Source organism: Squalius cephalus, assembly GCF_949319135.1.
Source record: "Squalius cephalus genome assembly, chromosome: 14".
Lineage (NCBI taxonomy): Eukaryota > Metazoa > Chordata > Actinopteri > Cypriniformes > Leuciscidae > Squalius > Squalius cephalus.
The window spans coordinates 35599070-35619572 of NC_137135.1; the positions used below are offsets into that span (position 1 = coordinate 35599070).

Consider the following 20503-nt stretch of genomic DNA (forward strand, 5'->3'; position numbering starts at 1 on the left):
AGCATTTATCTGAAATAGAAGCTTTTCTAACATAAAACACTACCGCTCAAAAGTTTGGGTTCAGTGAGAGTTTTTATTTTATTTTTAGGGGGAAATAAATAAAGGAAATCAATACTTTTATTCATCAAGGATGAGTTAAACTGATCAAAAGTGACAGTAAAGAAACTTTATAATGTTACAAAAAATTCTATTTCACTTACTTTCTATTCATCAAAGAATCCTGGAAAAAAAACTGTACACAACTGTTTTCAACACTGATAATAATCATAAATGTTTGTTGATCATCAAATCATCATATTAGAGTGATTTCTGAAGGATCATGTGACACTGAAGACTGGAGTAATGATGCTGAAAATTCAGCTTTGATCACAGGATATAAATTACACTTTACTATATATAAAATTAGAAAACTTATTTTAAATTGTCATTATATTTAACAATATTACTGTTTTTTTTTGTTTTGTTTTTTTGTTTTCAAATAAATGCAGCCTTGGTGAGCAAAAGACACTTCTTTAAAAAATAATAATAATATAATCTTACCGATCCAAAACTTTTGACTGGTAGTATTTATATATACACACACACACACACACACACACACAAACACACACACACACACAGTAACTCATACATATATTGATTGTGTTTGATTTCAGCAGAGATCAGTGCTGAGTCGGTGGAGAAGACATTGAATCTGCTTAAAGAGAAAGCAGAAAGTGGAGATTCTCACGCCGCCTTCCTCCTGGGACAGATCCACTATGAGGAGGTGATGACGCCTGAAGCCTCGCATTTATTCTGCACACTGTTTCTATAGGTGATGCGAGGCCAGAATCCATGAATGGTGACTCCTGGTGTTTGTTGTTCAGGGCCGCTACACAGAAGCAGAGATGATATTCGACGGCATTAAAGATGAAGATCCCCGAGCTCTGTATCAGCTGGCTGTCATGTATTACGATGGCCTTGGAACCGAAGAAGACCTAGTGAGGACCTTCTTATTCATGATATCTCTCAGATCCACAGTTATACTGCACTGATAACAATGATTCTGTGGTGAAGTAAATACTACAGAAAAATCCAGTGTAATTTCTACTGTACATGAAAAAGTTAGTTCAGGCAAGAATTAAAAAAAACTAAGTAAATTCTATATTAGTACTAAATTCAAGCGTGTAGAAATTAAAGCGTTAATATCAGCGTTATAAAATTTTGTAAAATTACTCAGCTTTTCTGATACTGGTGTTCCCATCATGCACTGGGCCTTGAATAATTAATGAGGTTGATTTCTTGCTGTTTTCCAGCTGTATTTTTTTTCAGTGTAGGCCTTTTTTTTATTTAAAGGACACCTATTATGACTCTTTTCACAAGATGTAAAATAAGTCTCTGATGTCCCCAGAGTGTGTATGTGAAGTTTAGCTCAAAATACCCAACAGATCATTTTACATTACAGCATGTTTAAATTGTCATTTTTTGGGGCTCAGAAAAACGCGCTGTTTTAGTGTGTGCCCTTTAAATGCAAATGAGCTGCTGCTGCACGGCACAGGGGGCGGAGCCTCACGAGCTCGCGCTCAGAGCCAGGACAATCTCATCTGATAATATCAGAACAGAAACTCTCAGTAGGTGTTCATTTCGACTCGGAGTCGGACAATAATGCCCACAGAGCCAGAGAATATATGCTGTATGGACATAGAACAGGTATAGTTTAGTTTAATTATGGTTATAACTTATTTGTCATCTGCTTTTATCCACTATTACAAGCCTGCTGTAGCAGACCCTGTCCGAATGATGACCAAAATATACTGACGAGTTCAGTGAAGTTTATTGTACATCACACAAAAGATGAGCGTTAGTTTTACTCCAGAGAATCTCTGTAAGAGCTGAATAAACACAGTATAAGAAGTGCGCATTAAAGTCTTATCCATAAACTCTCTCTCTCTCTCTCCCTTTCATTAGCATGGAACATACACAGTACACAAAACACTCGTTACAACTAACAGTAAACAAATATACACACCTTTTCAGTGGGTGCTTAATAAACTGGTAAACCTTATATCCGTAAAATGACTCGATGAGCTGTCATAAAGAGCGCGCTCGCACTTTCATTTCTGCCGTGGTCAGTAACGTTAGTCCTGTCGCTCCGGAGAGTGTAAGCTGGATCACGAACAGTTGGTGAGATCCATCCTCGAGTAACAAGAGTAAATGAAGACTGCTATGTTCATTCTTACATCCATCAACAACACACCTCAATCGCTTAGGAGACACTCTTGTCTACAGCTGTTCAAGCGTCGAACAATGGCGGACTGTGTCCAGCTCACTCAGGGCGGGGCTAGGCTCAAACTGAAGTGTCACTCAACAGTCGTGGGCGGGGCCTGTGCAAAGTGACGTCACATTGCCCTGAATCTGAGAACAGCTCATTCTGAGACGGTGCTTATGATTTATTGAGATTGTAAAAAAACCACTGGGTGGATTTTTATCAGTCTAGGGTGGTTTTGCTCACATACTGCCAACACACATTTATGTTCAAACACCATGTAAATGTGAATTTTGCATAATAGGTGCCCTTTAATTTTTTTATTATTTATAAACGCCTGCAAAAGCAACTAAAATTGGAGCACAACAGTCGGAAGTCCGGAAGTAAAAACTTAATTTTCTCCATAGGAAAACTGATTTTGAACGATGACTCATAAAACTTTAAATTGCGAGGTTGTTAATCGATGGTATTTGCTTCTGTTGAAACCGTTAGCCTGTATTATTTCAGCTTATTTATCAAATAATCGCGTTTAACAGCTAAATTCGTGGTGATAAACTACATTACCCATGATGCTGTACAGAAAATTCCACCAATCAGAGTTGAGACAAGCAAAACCGCTCTTTAGCTCCGCCCACTCCCATATTTGAGTCGATCTCTCTGCTCAAAATACTGAAATGTTTATATATATATATATATATATATATGCATATTTTGCAATGAACCTAAAAAAATATATTGTTTTTATATATAATCAACATATTAAATGAGTAGTTTTATATTTCGCCCGTTTTTTAGTTTGTGTCATTCGCAATGCTTCATGGGATTGTAGTTCTTTCCCTCACTGAAGTCGTTAAGCACACAGTCTTGTATTTTTGTCTGATTTTCAAACACTTTGTTTGCTTTAAGTCAAAGTTTGTATGTTGTGATTCTCCTCACAGCTGATTGGCTTGGTTCATGGCTTATAAGACTATTTTAAAATCCCTATGGGAAAAATTAATGGAAAAAAATTGTTCGGGAAAAGGGGACGGACAATGTTACACTCTATTTAAGTCTCACTGTCCATATGAAAACCACCGACTTTAACAGGGCAAAGCAATGGAGTTGATGAGAAGAGTTGCATTGTGGGATTCCTCTGTCAGACACGCAGCGCTGTATAACCTGGGCCGGGCGTATCTGGAGGGTTACGGGGTCCAGGAGTCCAGCGCTGAAGCGGAGCGGTGAGAAACTATCACACAAAACACAAATCTCAACACATCTGTGCATGTAGGGGTGTCACAATATATCGCAATACAAAAGTGCATCAATATGTATTGTGGATAGTTCACCCAAAATAAAAATATATTGTTCCACTCCTAGTAGGGAAGATTGTGATTTGGGACTGTGTCCTGGTGTGTTTCTCGCAGGCTTTGGCTCCTGGCAGCTGATGATGGGAACCCGAACGCTAGTGTGGAGGCGCAGTCGTCTCTCGGCATGTTCTACTGCAGACCGGAGACCCTCGACCTCACAAAGGTTCTGATATCATGCATTGCTCGCACAACCAGAGAGAATCAGCACTGGGATCCTTTGGGAATCTAATGGGATTTTTGAATAGTGATTTATGAGTGGAATAGGTCTGTGGTTGGCAAGAATTGTGGGATGTAAACTTGCAATTGTGATAAAGTCAGAATTGTGGGATGTAAACTCACAATTACGATAAAAAAAGTCAGAATTGTTGGATGTAAACTCGCAATTACGATAAAGTCAGAATTGTGGGATGTAAACTCGCAATTACGATAAAGTCAGAATTGTGGGATATAAACTCGCAATTACGATAAAGTCAGAATTGTGGGATGTAAACTCGCAATTACGATAAAAAAGTCAGAATTGTGGGATGTAAACTCGCAATTACGATAAAAAAGTCAGAATTGTGGGATGTAAACTCGCAATTACGATAAAAAAATCAGAATTCTGGGATGTAAACTCGCAATTACGATAAAAAAGTCAGAATTGTGGGATGTAAACTCGCAATTACGATAAAAAAGTCAGAATTGTGGGATGTAAACTTGCAATTACGATAAAGTCAGAATTGTGGGATGTAAACTCGCAATTATGATAAAAAAAGTCAGAATTGTGGGATGTAAACTCGCAATTACGATAAAGTCAGAATTGTGGGATGTAAACTCGCAATTACGATAAAAAAGTCAGAATTGTGGGATGTAAACTCGCAATTACGATAAAAAAGTCAGAATTGTGGGATGTAAACTCGCAATTACGATAAAGTCAGAATTGTGGGATGTAAACTCGCAATTATGATAAAAAAAGTCAGAATTGTGGGATGTAAACTCGCAATTACGATAAAAAAGTCAGAATTGTGGGGCAGAAATTGACTTCCATGATGTAATCAAGTGAAATATAACTTGACTTTTCATCACATAAATGTCTTAGCATGTCATAAATTTAGACTTTTTATGTCAATTTAGAATTTTGATGTCATAATTATGACTTTTGAAAGTTAATTCCAACTATCTCTGCTTTTTAACTAATATCAAAGCTGCATTTATTTGAAATACAGAAATACAGTAAAATTAGTGAAATATTATTACAGTGTAAATCAGCAGTTTTCTATGTGAATATACAGTAAAGTGTAATTTATTCCTGTGATCAAAGCTGAATTTTCAGCATCATTACTCCAGTCTTCAGTGTCACATGATCCTTCAGAAATCATTCTAATATGATGATTTGATGCTCAAGAAACATTTATGATTATTAGCAGTGTTGAAAACAGTTTATATTTCATATACTTCATATTTAAGTGGAAACCTTTATTTTTCAGAATTCTTTCAACAACAAAAAAGTAACTTTATAAATGTCTTTACTGTCACTTTTGATAAATTTAATGCATCCTCGCTAAATGTGTGTGTGTGTGTGCGTCAGGCGTTCTTGTGGCACTCGGAGGCGTGTGGGAACGGCAGTGTGGAGTCTCAGGGCGCTCTGGGAGTCATGTATCTGTACGGGCTCGGTGTGCAGAAGGACCCGGACTCGGCTCTGTTCTGCCTGAAGGCCTCAGCGGAGAGAGGGAACGTTTACGCTCAGGGTCATCTGACGGCCTGTTACTACCAGCGCAAACTCTACTCCAGAGCCGCAGCGCTGGGAGAACGGTGCAGCCTCACACACACACACACACATGCTTACATGTAACCAGATAATCCGTTACGAATGTTGAATTTACCATTCAGAAATGTTGTCTACATGTTGTCACTTCTTGAGTCTCTCCATCATTCTGACTCCGGTTTGATCATAAAAGGCTAAAAGGTTTTGAAATGTTCAGTGCATGTGTGTGTGTGAAGTAAAAGGACATGAGCTGTTGAAGCTCCGCCCCCTGTGCCGGGAGCAGCAGCTCATTTGCATTTAAAGGGACAGACACAGAACGGTGCGTTTTTGCTCACCCTCAAAAAGTGACAATTTTAACATCTATATAAAAATATCTGTGGGGTATTTAGAGCTAAAACTTCACACACACACTCTGGGGACATCAGAGACTTATTTTACATCTTGTGAAAAGGGCATTACACCACCCCTTTAAATCAATCCAACTGAGATCGATCCGAATGAGATTTCGTTCGGATTGAAAGAGGTGGTTTATTCCTTTTCTATTCCGATCGAGAGAACATGTAAACACTTGATCGGATTGAAAACCGTAACTGAAAGTACTGCGCATGTGCAATGACGTAGAAATAGCGTAATGACGTGTGACGCGCTGAACGATCTGTTCTTTTGTTGAATAAAGTGTCATATTTGAGTTTCCCGTCATTATATAATCCTCCTTTCCCTGTGAAGTGGAGGAGGACAACATCCCACCAGTCCTGGTTTCAGACTCTCATCCACACACGACTGGTTTTGGCCATTTTTACTGCGTGATCAATATAAGCAGCGGCACAACGGTTCATATGCTCATTTACACCAAATTATGACCAGAAATGGATCAATATCTGCGGTTTAAATCCATCAATCCGATTACTAATGGATTATTTGGTTGCATGTAAACATAGCCAGACTGAAACACTGCTCGGTTTGATTCAGCATGTAATAAGTGGTTTTGGTTGTTCTGTCAGAGTGTGTGGATACGAGGACATCAGTGCTATAGCGAGACACACAGGCTGTGTGGAGGAGTTCATCAGGAAGGGCATCACTATAGCCATGTTTTACTTCGCCCGCTGCCTTTATCTGGGCCGAGGAGTCCTGCAGAACAGAGACAGAGCAAAAGCATACTTCACACAGGTACACAAGTCCAAATAGTGATAGGCTGTATTTACACCTAGTGCAGTTGAGAGATTATCTCTCAAAAATTCTGCGGAATATAAATTCGCAACTGCGATAAAAAAAATCTGAATTGCCGGATATAAACTTGCAATTGCGATAAATTCAGAATTGTGGGATGTAAACTCGCAATTACGATAAAAAAATCAGAATTGTGGGATATAAACTTGCAATTGCGATAAAAAAGTCAGAATTGTGGGATATAAACTTGCAATTGCGCTAAAAAAATCAGAATTGTGGGATATAAACTTGCAATTGCGATAAAAAAGTCAGAATTGTGGGATGTAAACTTGCAATTGCGATAAAAAAGTCCGAATTGTGGGATATAAACTCGCAATTACGATAAAAAAAATCAGAATTGTGGGATATAAACTTGCAGTTGCGATAAAAAAATCTGAATTGTGGGATATAAACATTTGCATTAAAAAAATCTGAATTGTGGGATGTAAACTTGCAATTGCGATAAATTCAGAATTGTGGGATATAAACTCGCAATTACGATAAAAAAATCAGAATTGTAGGATATAAACTTGCAATTGCGATAAATTTAGAATTGTGGGATGTAAACTTGCAATTGTGATAAAAAAATCAGAATTGTAGGATATAAACTTGCAATTGTGCTAAAAAAGTCAGAATTGTGGGATGTAAACTCGCAATTACGATAAAAAAAATCAGAATTGTGGGATATAAACTTGCAATTGCGCTAAAAAGTCAGAATTGTGGGATATAAACTTGCAATTGCGATAAAGTCAGAATTGTGGGATATAAACTTGCAATTGCGCTAAAAAGTCAGAATTGTGGGATATAAACTCGCAATTACGATAAAAAAAATCAGAATTGTGGGATATAAACATACAATTGTGATAAAAACGTCAGAATTGTGGGATATAAACTTGCAATTGCGCTAAAAAAATCTGAATTGTGGGATGTAAACTTGCAATTGCGATAAATTCAGAATCGTGGGATGTAAACTTGCAATTGCGATAAAGTCAGAATTGTGGGATATAAACTTGTAATTGCGATAAATTCAGAATTGTGGGATGTAAACTTGCAATTGTGATAAAAAGTCAGAATTGTGGGATGTAAACTCGCAATTACAATTAAAAAGTCAGAACTGTGGGATGATTTGAAACGATCTGTATTGTATAAAGCTGATTTCTCTCGTCGTTGTCAGGCTGCCAGGATGGATCCAGAAATCTGTCAGGAGCTGCAGATGAACGTCGTACTCGGCAGAATATAAATCACACAATCACTCGTTTCATCTCATTATTTCACTGTGAAATAAAGATGATCCAGAGAGAGTCTTTTAAAAACCAAGTTTAAAATGCATGTGCCAAATTCTTACAAATCTAATCTTTATATTCAATTATGAAAAAAGTTTAGCTTATATCTTGAATTTGTGTGTACATATAAAATGTATTATTTTCAAAAAGTTTTCAAACATATTTTTTAATGAATGTTATAAATATTTTAAAACTACTACATAACTTTTTTTTTTTCTTTGAAATCATTACACGTATAAATACATCAACTGGATATTATTTACTTCCCCCACAAAAAAAGAAAGAAAGAAAACAAAAACAACAAAAAATAATTTAATTTAGAAATTGTACTAAAGTTCACTCGCTAAGAAAATGTATTCAAGTTCAAGATATGAATGGCATTTTAATGTATATATTTAATATTCTACTATATTGAAGACATGACACATGACAGATCTTCTTTTGCAATTTATTGCTTATAAATGCTCTAGCCTATTTTTGGTAAAAATAAAAGTCTATAATAATAATAATAATAATAATAATAATAATATCACAAACAGAACCTTCACAATAACTGTACATGACATATTGCACGATTAAAAGCCTTCATAATGTTCACAATAATATGTAGAGCGTTTACATTGGTCTGGCTTCTTCTTTTTACACTCATAATTCACATTACAAAGCAAAACCCCCTAGAAGAAAAGGAAAGAGAGAAAGCAGAAGATGACAGCTGGCAGTGAGTGACCGGGCCTGTTCCTCCAAAAACACAAGAACAGATTAAAACACAAACACATATTCACGACGCTTCCTCGAGTCACGTGTTTGAGAAAGAAACATCAGGCCTGTATGGCGTCGACGCTCAGCTCAGGATACAGTTCTTTAAGAAGCATCTCCAACAAGATCTAAAGACAGAGAGAGAAACTGTCAGTATATTCATCATGTCCACCACTAGATGGCAGTACAGTCTCAGACCGAGATGCATAAACACAGCCATTATATTAAAAGCCCTATTCGGACGGGATTAACTTTACAAGGGTAGATGGAGTAGTGTGCGACTCACGTAGAGGAGATGTCTGTTGGCTCTGGTCTCCTGAAGTGCATTAAAGATCTTGATGATCCCGTATCTGGCGTTCTGCTGCCCAACCAGATTCTGAAGAGCATCTGAACAACAAGAACAAGCTTTTCTGGTTATATTCCACAGTCTCAGATAACCAATGAAAGACTGGCTGCTGTAATTGTGTGTGTGTGTGTGTGTGTGTGTGTGTGTGTGTGTGTGTTTTAAGTGTCCCGCTCTAATTAAACCGCTCCATGCAGGCAGAAACAGCCTGAAATAAAACCCTCTGAATCCACACAGGACTAGTTCTTGTATTCATTTGGATTTAAAAAGAGCTTCAACAATATTAAAATGATATTTGCAAAAACTCAGTCAGAATTGTGGGATATAAACTCGTAATTATGATAAAAAATTCAGAATTGTGGGATATAATCAGAATTGTGGGATATAAACTCGTAATTACAATAAAAAAGTCAGAATTGTGGGATATAATCAGAATTGTGGGAAATAAACTCGTAATTATGATAAAAAAGTCAGAATTGTGGGATATAATCAGAATTGTGGGATATAAACTCGTAATTACAATAAAAAAGTCAGAATTGTGGGATATAAACGCGCAATTATGATAAAAAAGTCAGAATTGTTGGATATAAACTTGCAATAGCGATAAAAAAGTCAGAATTGTGGGATGTAAACGCGCAATTATGATAAAAAAAGTCAGAATTGTTGGATATAAACTTGTAATTACGATAGAAAAGTCAGAATTGTGGGATGTAAACTCGTAATTACGATAAAAAAGTCAGAATTGTGGGATATAAACTCGCAATTATGATAAAAAAGTCAGATTTGGGGGTATATAAACTCGTAATTACGATAAAAAAAGTCTGAATTGTGGGATATAAACTCGTAATTACGATAAAAAGTCAGAATTGTGGGATATAAACTCGTAATTACGATAAAAAAGTCAGAATTGTGGGATATAAACTCGCAATTACGATAAAAAAGTCAATTGTGGGATATAAACGTGTAATTACGATAAAAAAGTCAGAATTGTTTGATATAAACTCGCAATTACGATAAAAAAGTCAGAATTGTGGGATATAAATGCGCAATTGCGAGACAGACATAAACTTGCAATTCTGAGAGAAATTAATTGTGAGAAAAAGTTCAATTACCTTTTTTAAATCTATAAAATGCGCATGACATAACAGCGAGAACTTAAACCCTAATTCAAAATGTTAATTAACACTATAGTTGCATATAAATAATTCTAAACTAACACTGTTCAGTATTTTCCAAAAGCATCTAGAGGCGAAGTCATGCATTGATGAAGTATTTTACTGTCATAAATGACACATTTCATGAGTGTTGTCATAGAAACTAATAATTTCATGCACACGAACGCAATTACGGTAATTCTGACTAAACGTGATGTTTTCAGTGCATGTTTCTGCAAAAGTTCCAGTTTTTCCGCTCACCTGGGATGTTGTCTAGAAGCTTCTGTTGCGCTCTCTCCTTGGTTTCTTTGCGTTCGCTCTCCGAGCGGCTTTTGTTATGAGGCGCCAGTTTCCCGTTGGGCCAAAACGTGTCCCGGAATATATTAATGTAGTAAACCAGCATCTGCTCACTGAAGATCCAGTTCACAGTGTCTCTGATCTGCCTGAGGAAGGAGAGCGAGGGACAAACTCAGTGAGCAAATCAAGCGTGTTTCCATTACGAACATCCCGTTCTGCTTACTTGTTTATGGTGCGTCCAAACGTGACCTGAACTAGTGCAATTAGTGTCTTCCTCACCCACTTAAACACTGCCGAGAGAAACACACACGAGCATGTTAGAGAGCGTCACTCCATCTGATGCAACATGCTTAGAAAAAAGGTTCGGTAACTCTTTATTTTACATGTTACATGTACTTACCATAGTAGTAAGAGTAAATTATGCATAATTACATGCAACTAACCCTCAACCAAACCCTAATCCTATCCTAAAGGCCCGTTCACACCAAGCACGATAACTATAAAGATAACGATAAAGATAACTATAAATGCGTCCACACCAGCGACCGATAACGGTCTTTTTATTTTAAGCACGCGCGTGCCCGCATGATCCAGATCCATTTTAAATGCGCGAGACCTTTAAATTAGAATGGATTCTGATTGGCTGTCAGTGTTTTATCGTTCGATAGCTGGAAAAAAATCGTTCTGAAAGTGATCCCAACGATATCGTTCCTCATATCTTTATCGTTATAGTTGTGGTGTGAACTCTGTTATTCTTTAATATGGAGAACGATTTTTAGAATTATATCTTTATCGTTATCTTTATAGTTATCGTCCTTGGTGTGAACGGGCCTTAAACCTATAGTAAGTACATGTAGTTAATTAATATTACTAAATATTTAAAGTGTAACCAAAGGTTATTTTAGAAATCTAGGGTTCTATATAAGGAGAAATGTCTTACATGGTTGCATGATACTTTCATGCTTAACAGGTTATTTCAGTTTTTATAGTGATAAAATATGTTTGCGAGCTGTTTAATTCATAAAATTTAATAATAAAAAAAATTAATTAAAGAAACGAAATCGAGCTTTTAATGTTGTTTATATGTCTATGTCAGTGAAGGAAAGAGGAACAACAAGAACAGAAAACAGCTGAAATTAAGGTAAAAGAAGATATTAAATCTCTCAAGATCCGGTTAAACAACTTAATAATAACCAGTTTGACTTCATTTCGGCCTCAAAAGTGAGAATTAACAGTGGTTTAGATGTTGATGATAAAAAATTTGATAAATAGATAACAGGATTTAACAGTAGCCTACATTACTTGCAGAATAAATACATAATAATGAAACTTGTGTTCATTTTCACTGTATAAATTGGGTGTTTATTATCTTTTAAAGTCCCCCTGTGGTGAAAATCCAGCTTTTAATGTTGTTTATGTGTCTATGTGGTGTTTTTAATCTGCTTAAAGCATGTGTAAATTCATAAGTCGACAGCATTGCTGAGTATTTCCTCCTTAAAACTGCAGTGAACCAAAGACAGTCTCAAAAACACGCTTTGAAATCGCTGGTGTTTCTGACGTCACAAACTACCTTGTAACCAATCAGATCAACGTGTGATCGTCAACCAGTGGATCTCTGAGCTGAGTGAGTGAGTGGAGGCGGGGCTCATTTGCATTTTTGGAAATAACGTTTAAATGTGTCATATTGGTGATCAAATATGAGTTTTAAGGGATAAAATAATGGACTACAGGGGGACTTTAAAACAGAAACAGTTCCATTTCAACTTCAACTTATTTTAGTTTATTGCAAAAGCAACATTTCTAATTTTCCTTTTTCAACTAATATTCATATTTTATTTTATTTCAGCTTTATTTAAATGAACAGAAATGTTTTTAATAGTTTTAGTCCTGCTCTACGAAGCATTAGCCGTTAGTCCGTCACACAGTCCTGCGGTCAGAGATGTGTTGAGTTTCACAGCCACAGACGCGAGAGCTCATCGTTTCATCACTGCGGGTGACGTGTGTGTCTGTGTGTGTGTGTGTGTGTGTGTGTGTGTCTGTTTCTACCAAACGGCAACCTTCCGGTCTCTCTCTTGATTGAACACTGAAGAGACTTAAACTGCAGTTCATCCACTGGCCACTAGAGGCCGGCTGCAGAAGAGAGTCAATCCCATAAACCCCCATGTTAAAATGGCCAACTTTACAGCAGAAAAAAACATGTTTACAGTCTGGTACAGAAAGTGGTGTTGGTCTATAAAGCTAATTTTGCCCTTCATGACGACTGTGAGGGGGGTGAATATTTTTATAACTCATCCGTTTAAATTATATTAAGCCTTAAAGTTGTGCATAATTAAGGGCGTGGCCACTTGATTGACAGGTGGATTGCCACTGATGTCACTACTAGCTGTTTGTCTGTTAGCGTCACGTCACCTCAGCTAATCTGCCTCGCTGCACATTTACGTTTATTCGGGAGTGACGCTGCCAAGATGGCGACGGCCGGCTCCGCCCACTTTGGGCTCTTCAGAAACACTACGGGTGACGTCACACACACTACGCCCATTGTTTTGTACAGTCTATGGTTTCACAGTCCTGCGGTCAGAGATCAGTTGAGTTTCACAGCCACAGACGCGAGAGCTCATCGCTTCATCACTTTGGGTGACGTGTGTGTGTGAGTGTGTGTGTGTGTGTGTTTGTACTCACTGCCCCTGAGCTCAAAGATCTCCCCGATCAGCATGAAACACGGCTCCGCCAGCGCGTCTTTCCTCCCGTCTGTCTCATCACCGTAATCTGAGAGATCACTGTCATCCTCGGCCTCATCCTGACACACACACACACACACACACACACACACTCATCACGTCTGATCTGACATAAGTCTAATCTGTCTGATCATCATTTGGTGGTTTGGTGACAAATTGTGTTACTCAATAAGTTCTTGTTTGTTTTGTGTGTGTGTGTGTGAGTGTGAATATGTGTGTGTGTGAATATGTATGTGTGAGTGAGTTTGTGTGTGTGTGAATATGTGTATGTGTGTGTGTGTGTGTATGTGTGAGTGTGTGTGTGTGTGTGTGTGTGTGTGTGTGTGTGTGTGTGTGTGTGTGTGTGTGTGTGTGTGTGTGTGTGTACCTCCTGATGTGAGAAGAAGTCTCCCGGCAGTTTCTCCAGGAAGGATGCGAGAGAGAAGGAGGATTTCTTCTGGATGTCGATGACCTTCAAGTATTCAGGAGACGGACTGAGAAACGCGTACAACGCCTCGCTCTGACACATGCGCTCGTCCGTCAACACTTTCTACAGAGGAAACACACACACACACACATGAGGCCAGAAACACACACACACACACACACTGCAAGAACACAGTCCTGTCGTCATCATTAACACGAGGGTTTAAAATGTGACACTTTTTTTACAAGCACTGAATCTAAAACACACTGAATGTTTGCTCTTCTCTGGGAAGTTGGTCACTAACAGAGACTCACAGTTGCATGCTGGGAAATGGAGTATGCAATGCATTAAAGGAAGGACTTTTGTGCTTGAAAGAGCTCTGATAAAGTGTTCGGCTGACAGAAAAGTGTGCAATTCTCTTCGAGGATGTGAAAAGAAGAGATAATGCTCTTAAAACGTTAAATATTTGCCATAATCTATCATTATCTCATTAAGTTAGAGGTAGATGATGATCAATGTCTTAAAATAAGCAGAAGTAATTAAACATTCAATATCGGCTGATACAATAAATGGACAAAAGAGCCGATCAATAACAGATACGTGCCGATATATTGCGACCCAAAAGGTCATTCTGATATTTCTGTGCGGCTTAAAGAATAACATCAGGATGTGGTTTAGATGTCAAAAAATTAAATGAACAAATAAATAAAAATTTCAATTAAAATAAATAACTTAAATATTGGCTTTAGTAGAGTTTGGCATAGTATTTTATTTATTATTATTATTGAGCAGTGAAGCAATTTTATTAGTATTTAAATAAGTGCTATTATTGTTATTATTAATTATTAAACGTTATTAATATTTGCTGAAAACCATAAGAAATCATTAAGTGTTTAAAAATATCACGTTTTGGCCTTTTTGTTCAGATCAAAATGAAGAAAACGTTCTTATATTCATGACTTAAATTATTTAAATTCAACAGATTTTGCAATTAATATTGATTTTGCAAAAAAAATTGTAATTTAAAAGAAAATTGACAAAAAAAATATTTACAGAACAGTCAAATATGCTTTAAATTGAAAATAAAATTAATAAATTTTGGCATTAGAAGAGTTTGGCATAATATTTTATTTATGATGAAGCAGTGAAGTAATTTTGGTTTAAAATGTTATTAATATTTACATGAAAACCATTTTTTTTAAATCATAAAGGTCATTAAAAATAATGTTGTACAAATGTTTAAAAATATATATTTTGCCTTTTTTTTTTTAAGAAATTGCACATTTTGATCAGGTAAAATTAAGAAAACTCAAACATTCATTTTAAAGTTTGCACTTGGTAAAATATGTTTGAAAACAATTTTGTGGGAAGACAGAAAAAAAATTAAAAATTAAATGGACTAAAAAAAAATCAGATACTATTTACAAATAATTAATAAATAGTTGAACTGAAGCCTATGGAGAGTCTTACGGCTCAGTTTGAGATTCTGTTGAGCTGTTAAATGAACAGATCAGAAACTCTACAGACGTTTAAGTCTTCAGTCTGGCTACGGTGACACACTCACCTGTAAAAACGTGTTGAGTTGATTTTTGGATTTGTCGAGGAACTTTTGGTCGATGGACTTGAAGGGCAGTTTGCTGAGCGAGGGAAGCTGGACCTTCTTGAGCGACGGGAAACACTGCGGAAGAAAGAGAGCATCAGCCTGTGGTTCGTGTTCGGTCACGCATAATCTCCATCAGAACTGATACTGTACACAACAACAGGACGAGTCACAGCGTCGCCACGGCAACTGGGCCGCCGGGATGTGACATCATCAGGCGTACCTCCGTCAACTTCCTGTGCAGAGCCTGGAACTCGCTGATCTTCCTGGTGACGCTCCAGCGGTTGTTCTTGCAGTCGTCGTCTTCAGACAGACTCACGGATACGCAGTAACACGCCGTCTGTTCTCCGTTCTCCTCTGAGGCCTGACGGACACACACACTGGGGTTTAGCAAGACAACTGACTGGATGGATGGTGGATGGATAAATGGACAGATGGATGGATAAATGGATGGATGGATGGATAAATGGATGGATAAATGGATGGATAAATGGATGGATAAATGGATGGATGGATGGCTGGATGGATAAATGGATGGATGGATAAATGGATGGATGGATAAATGGATGGATAAATGGATGGATAGATGGATGGATAAATGGATGGATGGATGGATGGATAAATGGATGGATAAATGGATGGATGGATGGATGGATAAATGGATGGATAAATGGATGGATGGTGGATGGATAAATGGATGGATAAATGGACAGATGGATGGATAAATGGATGGATGGATGGATAAATGGATGGATGGATGGATAAATGGATGGATAAATGGATAAATGGATGGATAAATGGATGGATGGATGGCTGGATGGATAAATGGATGGATGGATAGATGGATGGATAAATGGATGGATGGATAAATGGATGGATAAATGGATGGATGGATAAATGGATGGATGGATGGATGGATAAATGGATGGATAAATGGATGGATAAATGGATGGATAGATGGATGGATAAATGGATGATGGATGGATGGATAAATGGATGGATAAATGGATGGATGGATGGATAAATGGATGGATGGATGGATAAATGGATGGATGGATAAATGGATGGATAGATGGATGGATAAATGGATGGATGGATGGATGGATAAATGGATGGATGGATGGATGGATGGATAAATGGATGGATGGATGGATGGATGGATGGATGGTCATTGAACCAGGTTTTGGTTCTTTTGGCAGTGTGGGCCGGTGCAAATCCTGCTGGAGAATGAAGGAAGCATGAAGTGCTCTGGAAATGTCCTGGTAGACGGCTGCGTTGACTCTGGATCTAATAAAGCACAGTGGACCAAAGTCCTCTTTTCTGATGAGAGCAAATCTTGCATCTCATTTGGAAACCAAGGTCCCAGAGTCTGGAGGAAGAATGGAGAGGCACACAATCCAAGATGCTTGAAGTCCAGTGTGAAGTTTCCACAGTCTGTGTTGGTTTGGGGAGCCATGTCATCGGCTGGTGTTGGTCCACTGTGCTGTCCACTCAACGCAGCCGTCTACCAGGACATTTCCAGAGCACTTCATGCTTCCTTCAGCAGACAAGCTTTATGGAGATGCGGACTTCATTTTCCAGCAGGATTTGCACCTGCCCACACTGCCAAAATAACCAAAACCTGCTTCAATGACCATGGTATCACTGTGCAATTACTGTGTGATTTCATGTAATATTCTAATTTTCTGAAATCCTGTTTTCGTGGGTTTTATGAGCTGGAAGCCCAAATTATGTACAAATAAACAACTAAATACTTGAAATCGTTTAATCTATAATCTATGGAAGTTTAACGTTTTGAATGGAATTATGGAAATAAATAAAATTTTCCATGATATTCAAATTTTTTGGAAAGGGTCTGTATATATATATATATATATATATATATATATATATATATATATATATATATATATATATATATATATATTTATTTATATACTTATTTTTTATTATATCTATCCATCTATATACATGCTTTTTTTTTTAAATTATGTATATTTGATTTAAAATTTAAGCATTTATATACAGTATATTTATAATATTGCATCTACCATATACACATATATACATATACATTTATTTACCATTGCAACCACTTCATAAAAAGCAACTCGAGGCTTACTGTGTTTTTAACAGGATTAAATTATTTACAGTTACTCTGATTCCCACTGTGTAGAGAATCACACTCAAATACCAAATAACTCGACATCAAAGTCGGCGGTAAAGCATTTCATTAGTTTGTATTGAACCTCCTGCAATCTTCCACACTGTGATCTGTGATGGATCTGATTCTGGATGAAAACACTGACAGCTGAAACCACTGTCATTTTACAGCCGATTAACAGATGAATAATAAACGAGTGACTCGCTCCTGAGCAGAAATATGCAAATTCTGTTAATTATCAGAGCGTTAAAACTATTGATGCGGCTCTTCACATCTTCTGTTCACTGACACACAACCGCAACGCTTCATTACAAAGAAAAACGTCACAAATGCTTCTTTATAAAGGTCAGCGGAGTCTTGAACATTCAGGTGAGCAGAAGAAAATGCTCTACTGTACATGTTACTGTTAAAACAGAGAGGAACAGATTAGATGTTTTAGTAAAAAAAAAGTAAAAAGTAAAATTTAAAGTAAATTCTATATAATTTCAAAAATAAGCATATATATATATAGAGCGAGAGATAATTAAAAAAAATAAGCATTGATTATATATATATATATATATATATATATATATATATATAATTAAAATAAGTGTTTATGCAATATTATAAATACATATATATATTTAAATGCTCAATTTTAAAGTTATAAATAATTATAATCATACATGTATAACTTTAAAATTATGTATTTATAATATTGCATAAATACTTATTTTAATAATATATAAATATATATATATAAATAATCAATGCTTATTTAAAAAAAATCTCTATATATGCTTATTTATAAACACTTATAATTTTTAAAAGTATATATATATATATATATATATATATATATATATATATATATATATATATATATATATATATATATATATATATATATATATATGCACTGTATATACACATGCTTATTTTTGAAATTATATATATTTTACTTTAAATTTAAGCATTTATATATAGTAACATATAATATATACATGTTACCTATAAATCAGAGAGGAACCGATTAGATGTTTTCTTTGTTATTATTATTATTTACAAAATAAATATTATGATGCATGACCTGCTATATTGAAGATTTTCAGAGTTTGTTCCTCACATATACCGGTCGCATACTGTATCTTCAAAAGAATTCCTCGGAGAGCATTGAGGCGGTTTATGATTCTGACTATATTGAGATGGAGGTGTTTTGTGAAGTTAAACAGACGGAGTGATTAAAGCGTGTGTGATCTACTGCGGACGGTCACAGTGTTTGTGAAAGAGTCAAACACACAGCAAATGAATCACTGTTGCTTTAAGAAAAGAATGTTGGATGAAACACCGCTGACTATCAAACAAATGGTGTTTCAATATGTTGCCATGGCAATCACTTAACTCAATGCAACAACTGACTGTAACCGTGACGATAGAACGTTACAGTGTTGCTCTGTGTGATGAAAGAGTGTTCCGAAAGCAAAGCTTTGATCTGTAAGCAAGCAATAAGGCTTAACCCCTTCTGCCGAGACTTATTCACGACACAGCTCTAGCCTCGAGAACTTTAGTGCTTTTATAAAACGGTTACACACAATACAAAATATTAAAGCCAAAAAATATGTATCAGTGCAACTTTCATGAAGTAAAATCACTAAAAGCCTTCCTTCCGCTGGAAAAAATAGTCCCTGACCGTGAACAGCAGCAGAAGTTACACACTTTATTTCTCCGTTAGATGGCGGCAAACACTGTCTTTATGAGTGAGTCAGTCAGTAGAGAAGACTTTTATATTGAAAGGACTCAAACTTGTTGTGAACACGAAGAAAGACGCAACTGATAAATCACTAGCGTGTCAGAAAACCCCTGAACTGTTAAAAGGACAAGATATCGCAGCGGACATTCAAATGGATTTTTTATTACGAATACAGGACTGAGATGAAGGAAAATGCTAAATCTACTGTAAATGCAGGAACACTCGCTAACTCGATCTCTCACAATACTCTACTCTAGCTTTAATAAATAATATCACTGAGAACAATATGTTTATGTTGCTAAGAGTGGTTGCTAGGGGTGTTGTGTAGTGATACACAGAACCGTAGGGTGAAGCGGTCATGGCCGTGTTTTATCACAGCTATTGACCAATCAGAATCAAGGACTGGAACTAACTGTAATCCTGCTTCTAAAGTGGATCTGCTTTGTGTTACTGTTGGAGTAAACTGTACTTTACTGGAAATGACATCACATCCTTCTCTGGTACGTTTGCGCGCAGCGTGTGAAAGTCAACAGGTTTTCCAGGATTACCAGATTTACCAGCTTAACGTGGACTTGACTGAAAAAATGTGAAAACTTTACATAGACGAGGTTAGTAAGTGTTCCTATCACAGTGATCTTACATTACACAGACTTTTATCAGTCTAGTTTCATCTACAGTTTCAGTGTGTGGCTTTCAAAGGAAGTTCACACCAATATATCTGTCACGGCTCGGACGTTTATCTTCACACCGCAGTCACTGGGTTGAGGTTTTTTTTACAACTGATAATTTAAAAATAAAAATCAAGTAGTGCTTATTACTATTTTGTCAGCCAGTGAAATGCTGGTACTTTTGACACCTATCTATACACATTAGTATGAATACACACACTATATATATATATATTAGGGCTGTGAAAAGATTAATCGCGATTAATCTTTTCACAGCCCTAATAAATATAAAAATAAATATATATATATTAGGGCTGTCAAATGATTAATCGCATCCAAAATAAAAGTTTGTGTTTACATAATATATGTGTGTGTGTATGGAGTATAATTATTTTCTATATATAAATACACACACATGCATATATATTTAAGAAAAATGTGTTATTTATATATAAAATATTTATATATAATATAAATTATATATAATATAAATATATATACACAGTATATACATGCAAATATTTCTTAAATATATACATGCATGTGTGTGTATTTATATATAGAAAATAATTATACACCGTACACACACATATATTATGTAAAAACAAACTTTTATTTTGGATGCGATTAATCGTTTGACAGCCCTAATATATATATATATATATATATATATATATATATATATATACACACACGCATCTATCTTTCTATTTATCTATCTATCTATCTATCTATATATATATATATATATATATAGATAGATGCATGTGTGTGTATATATATATACACACAAATATATACACACACACACACATATACAG

At 36.1% G+C, this 20503-nt stretch overlaps 2 protein-coding genes across 3 annotated transcripts in view; one reads left to right on the forward strand and one right to left on the reverse strand.

Annotated features, from left to right (window-relative positions):
• Nucleotides 1-7859, forward strand: part of lrp2bp (LRP2 binding protein) — an 8569-nt gene extending 710 nt beyond the window's left edge. The window contains exons 2-8 of one of the 2 annotated variants that reach the window (XM_079892790.1): nt 660-766; nt 867-980; nt 3332-3462; nt 3649-3754; nt 5159-5382; nt 6337-6502; nt 7716-7859. In XM_079892790.1, coding sequence (XP_079748916.1) covers nt 660-766; nt 867-980; nt 3332-3462; nt 3649-3754; nt 5159-5382; nt 6337-6502; nt 7716-7781 — 914 coding nt within the window. In that variant the 3' untranslated portion in view covers nt 7782-7859. Of the gene's footprint in view, nt 1-656; nt 767-866; nt 981-3331; nt 3463-3648; nt 3755-5158; nt 5383-6336; nt 6503-7715 lie in introns of both variants that reach the window. The other variant, XM_079892789.1, reaches the window with a different exon arrangement.
• A 413-nt stretch (nt 7860-8272) lies between these two features.
• snx25 (sorting nexin 25) overlaps nt 8273-20503 on the reverse strand; it is a 68419-nt gene continuing 56188 nt past the window's right edge. Inside the window, exons 12-19 of the mRNA XM_079892133.1 lie at nt 15342-15482; nt 15083-15196; nt 13480-13641; nt 13054-13171; nt 10598-10664; nt 10339-10520; nt 8867-8967; nt 8273-8708 (exon numbers count right to left, since the gene is read on the reverse strand). Coding sequence (XP_079748259.1) covers nt 8643-8708; nt 8867-8967; nt 10339-10520; nt 10598-10664; nt 13054-13171; nt 13480-13641; nt 15083-15196; nt 15342-15482 — 951 coding nt within the window. The 3' untranslated portion in view covers nt 8273-8642. The remainder of the gene's footprint in view (nt 8709-8866; nt 8968-10338; nt 10521-10597; nt 10665-13053; nt 13172-13479; nt 13642-15082; nt 15197-15341; nt 15483-20503) is intronic.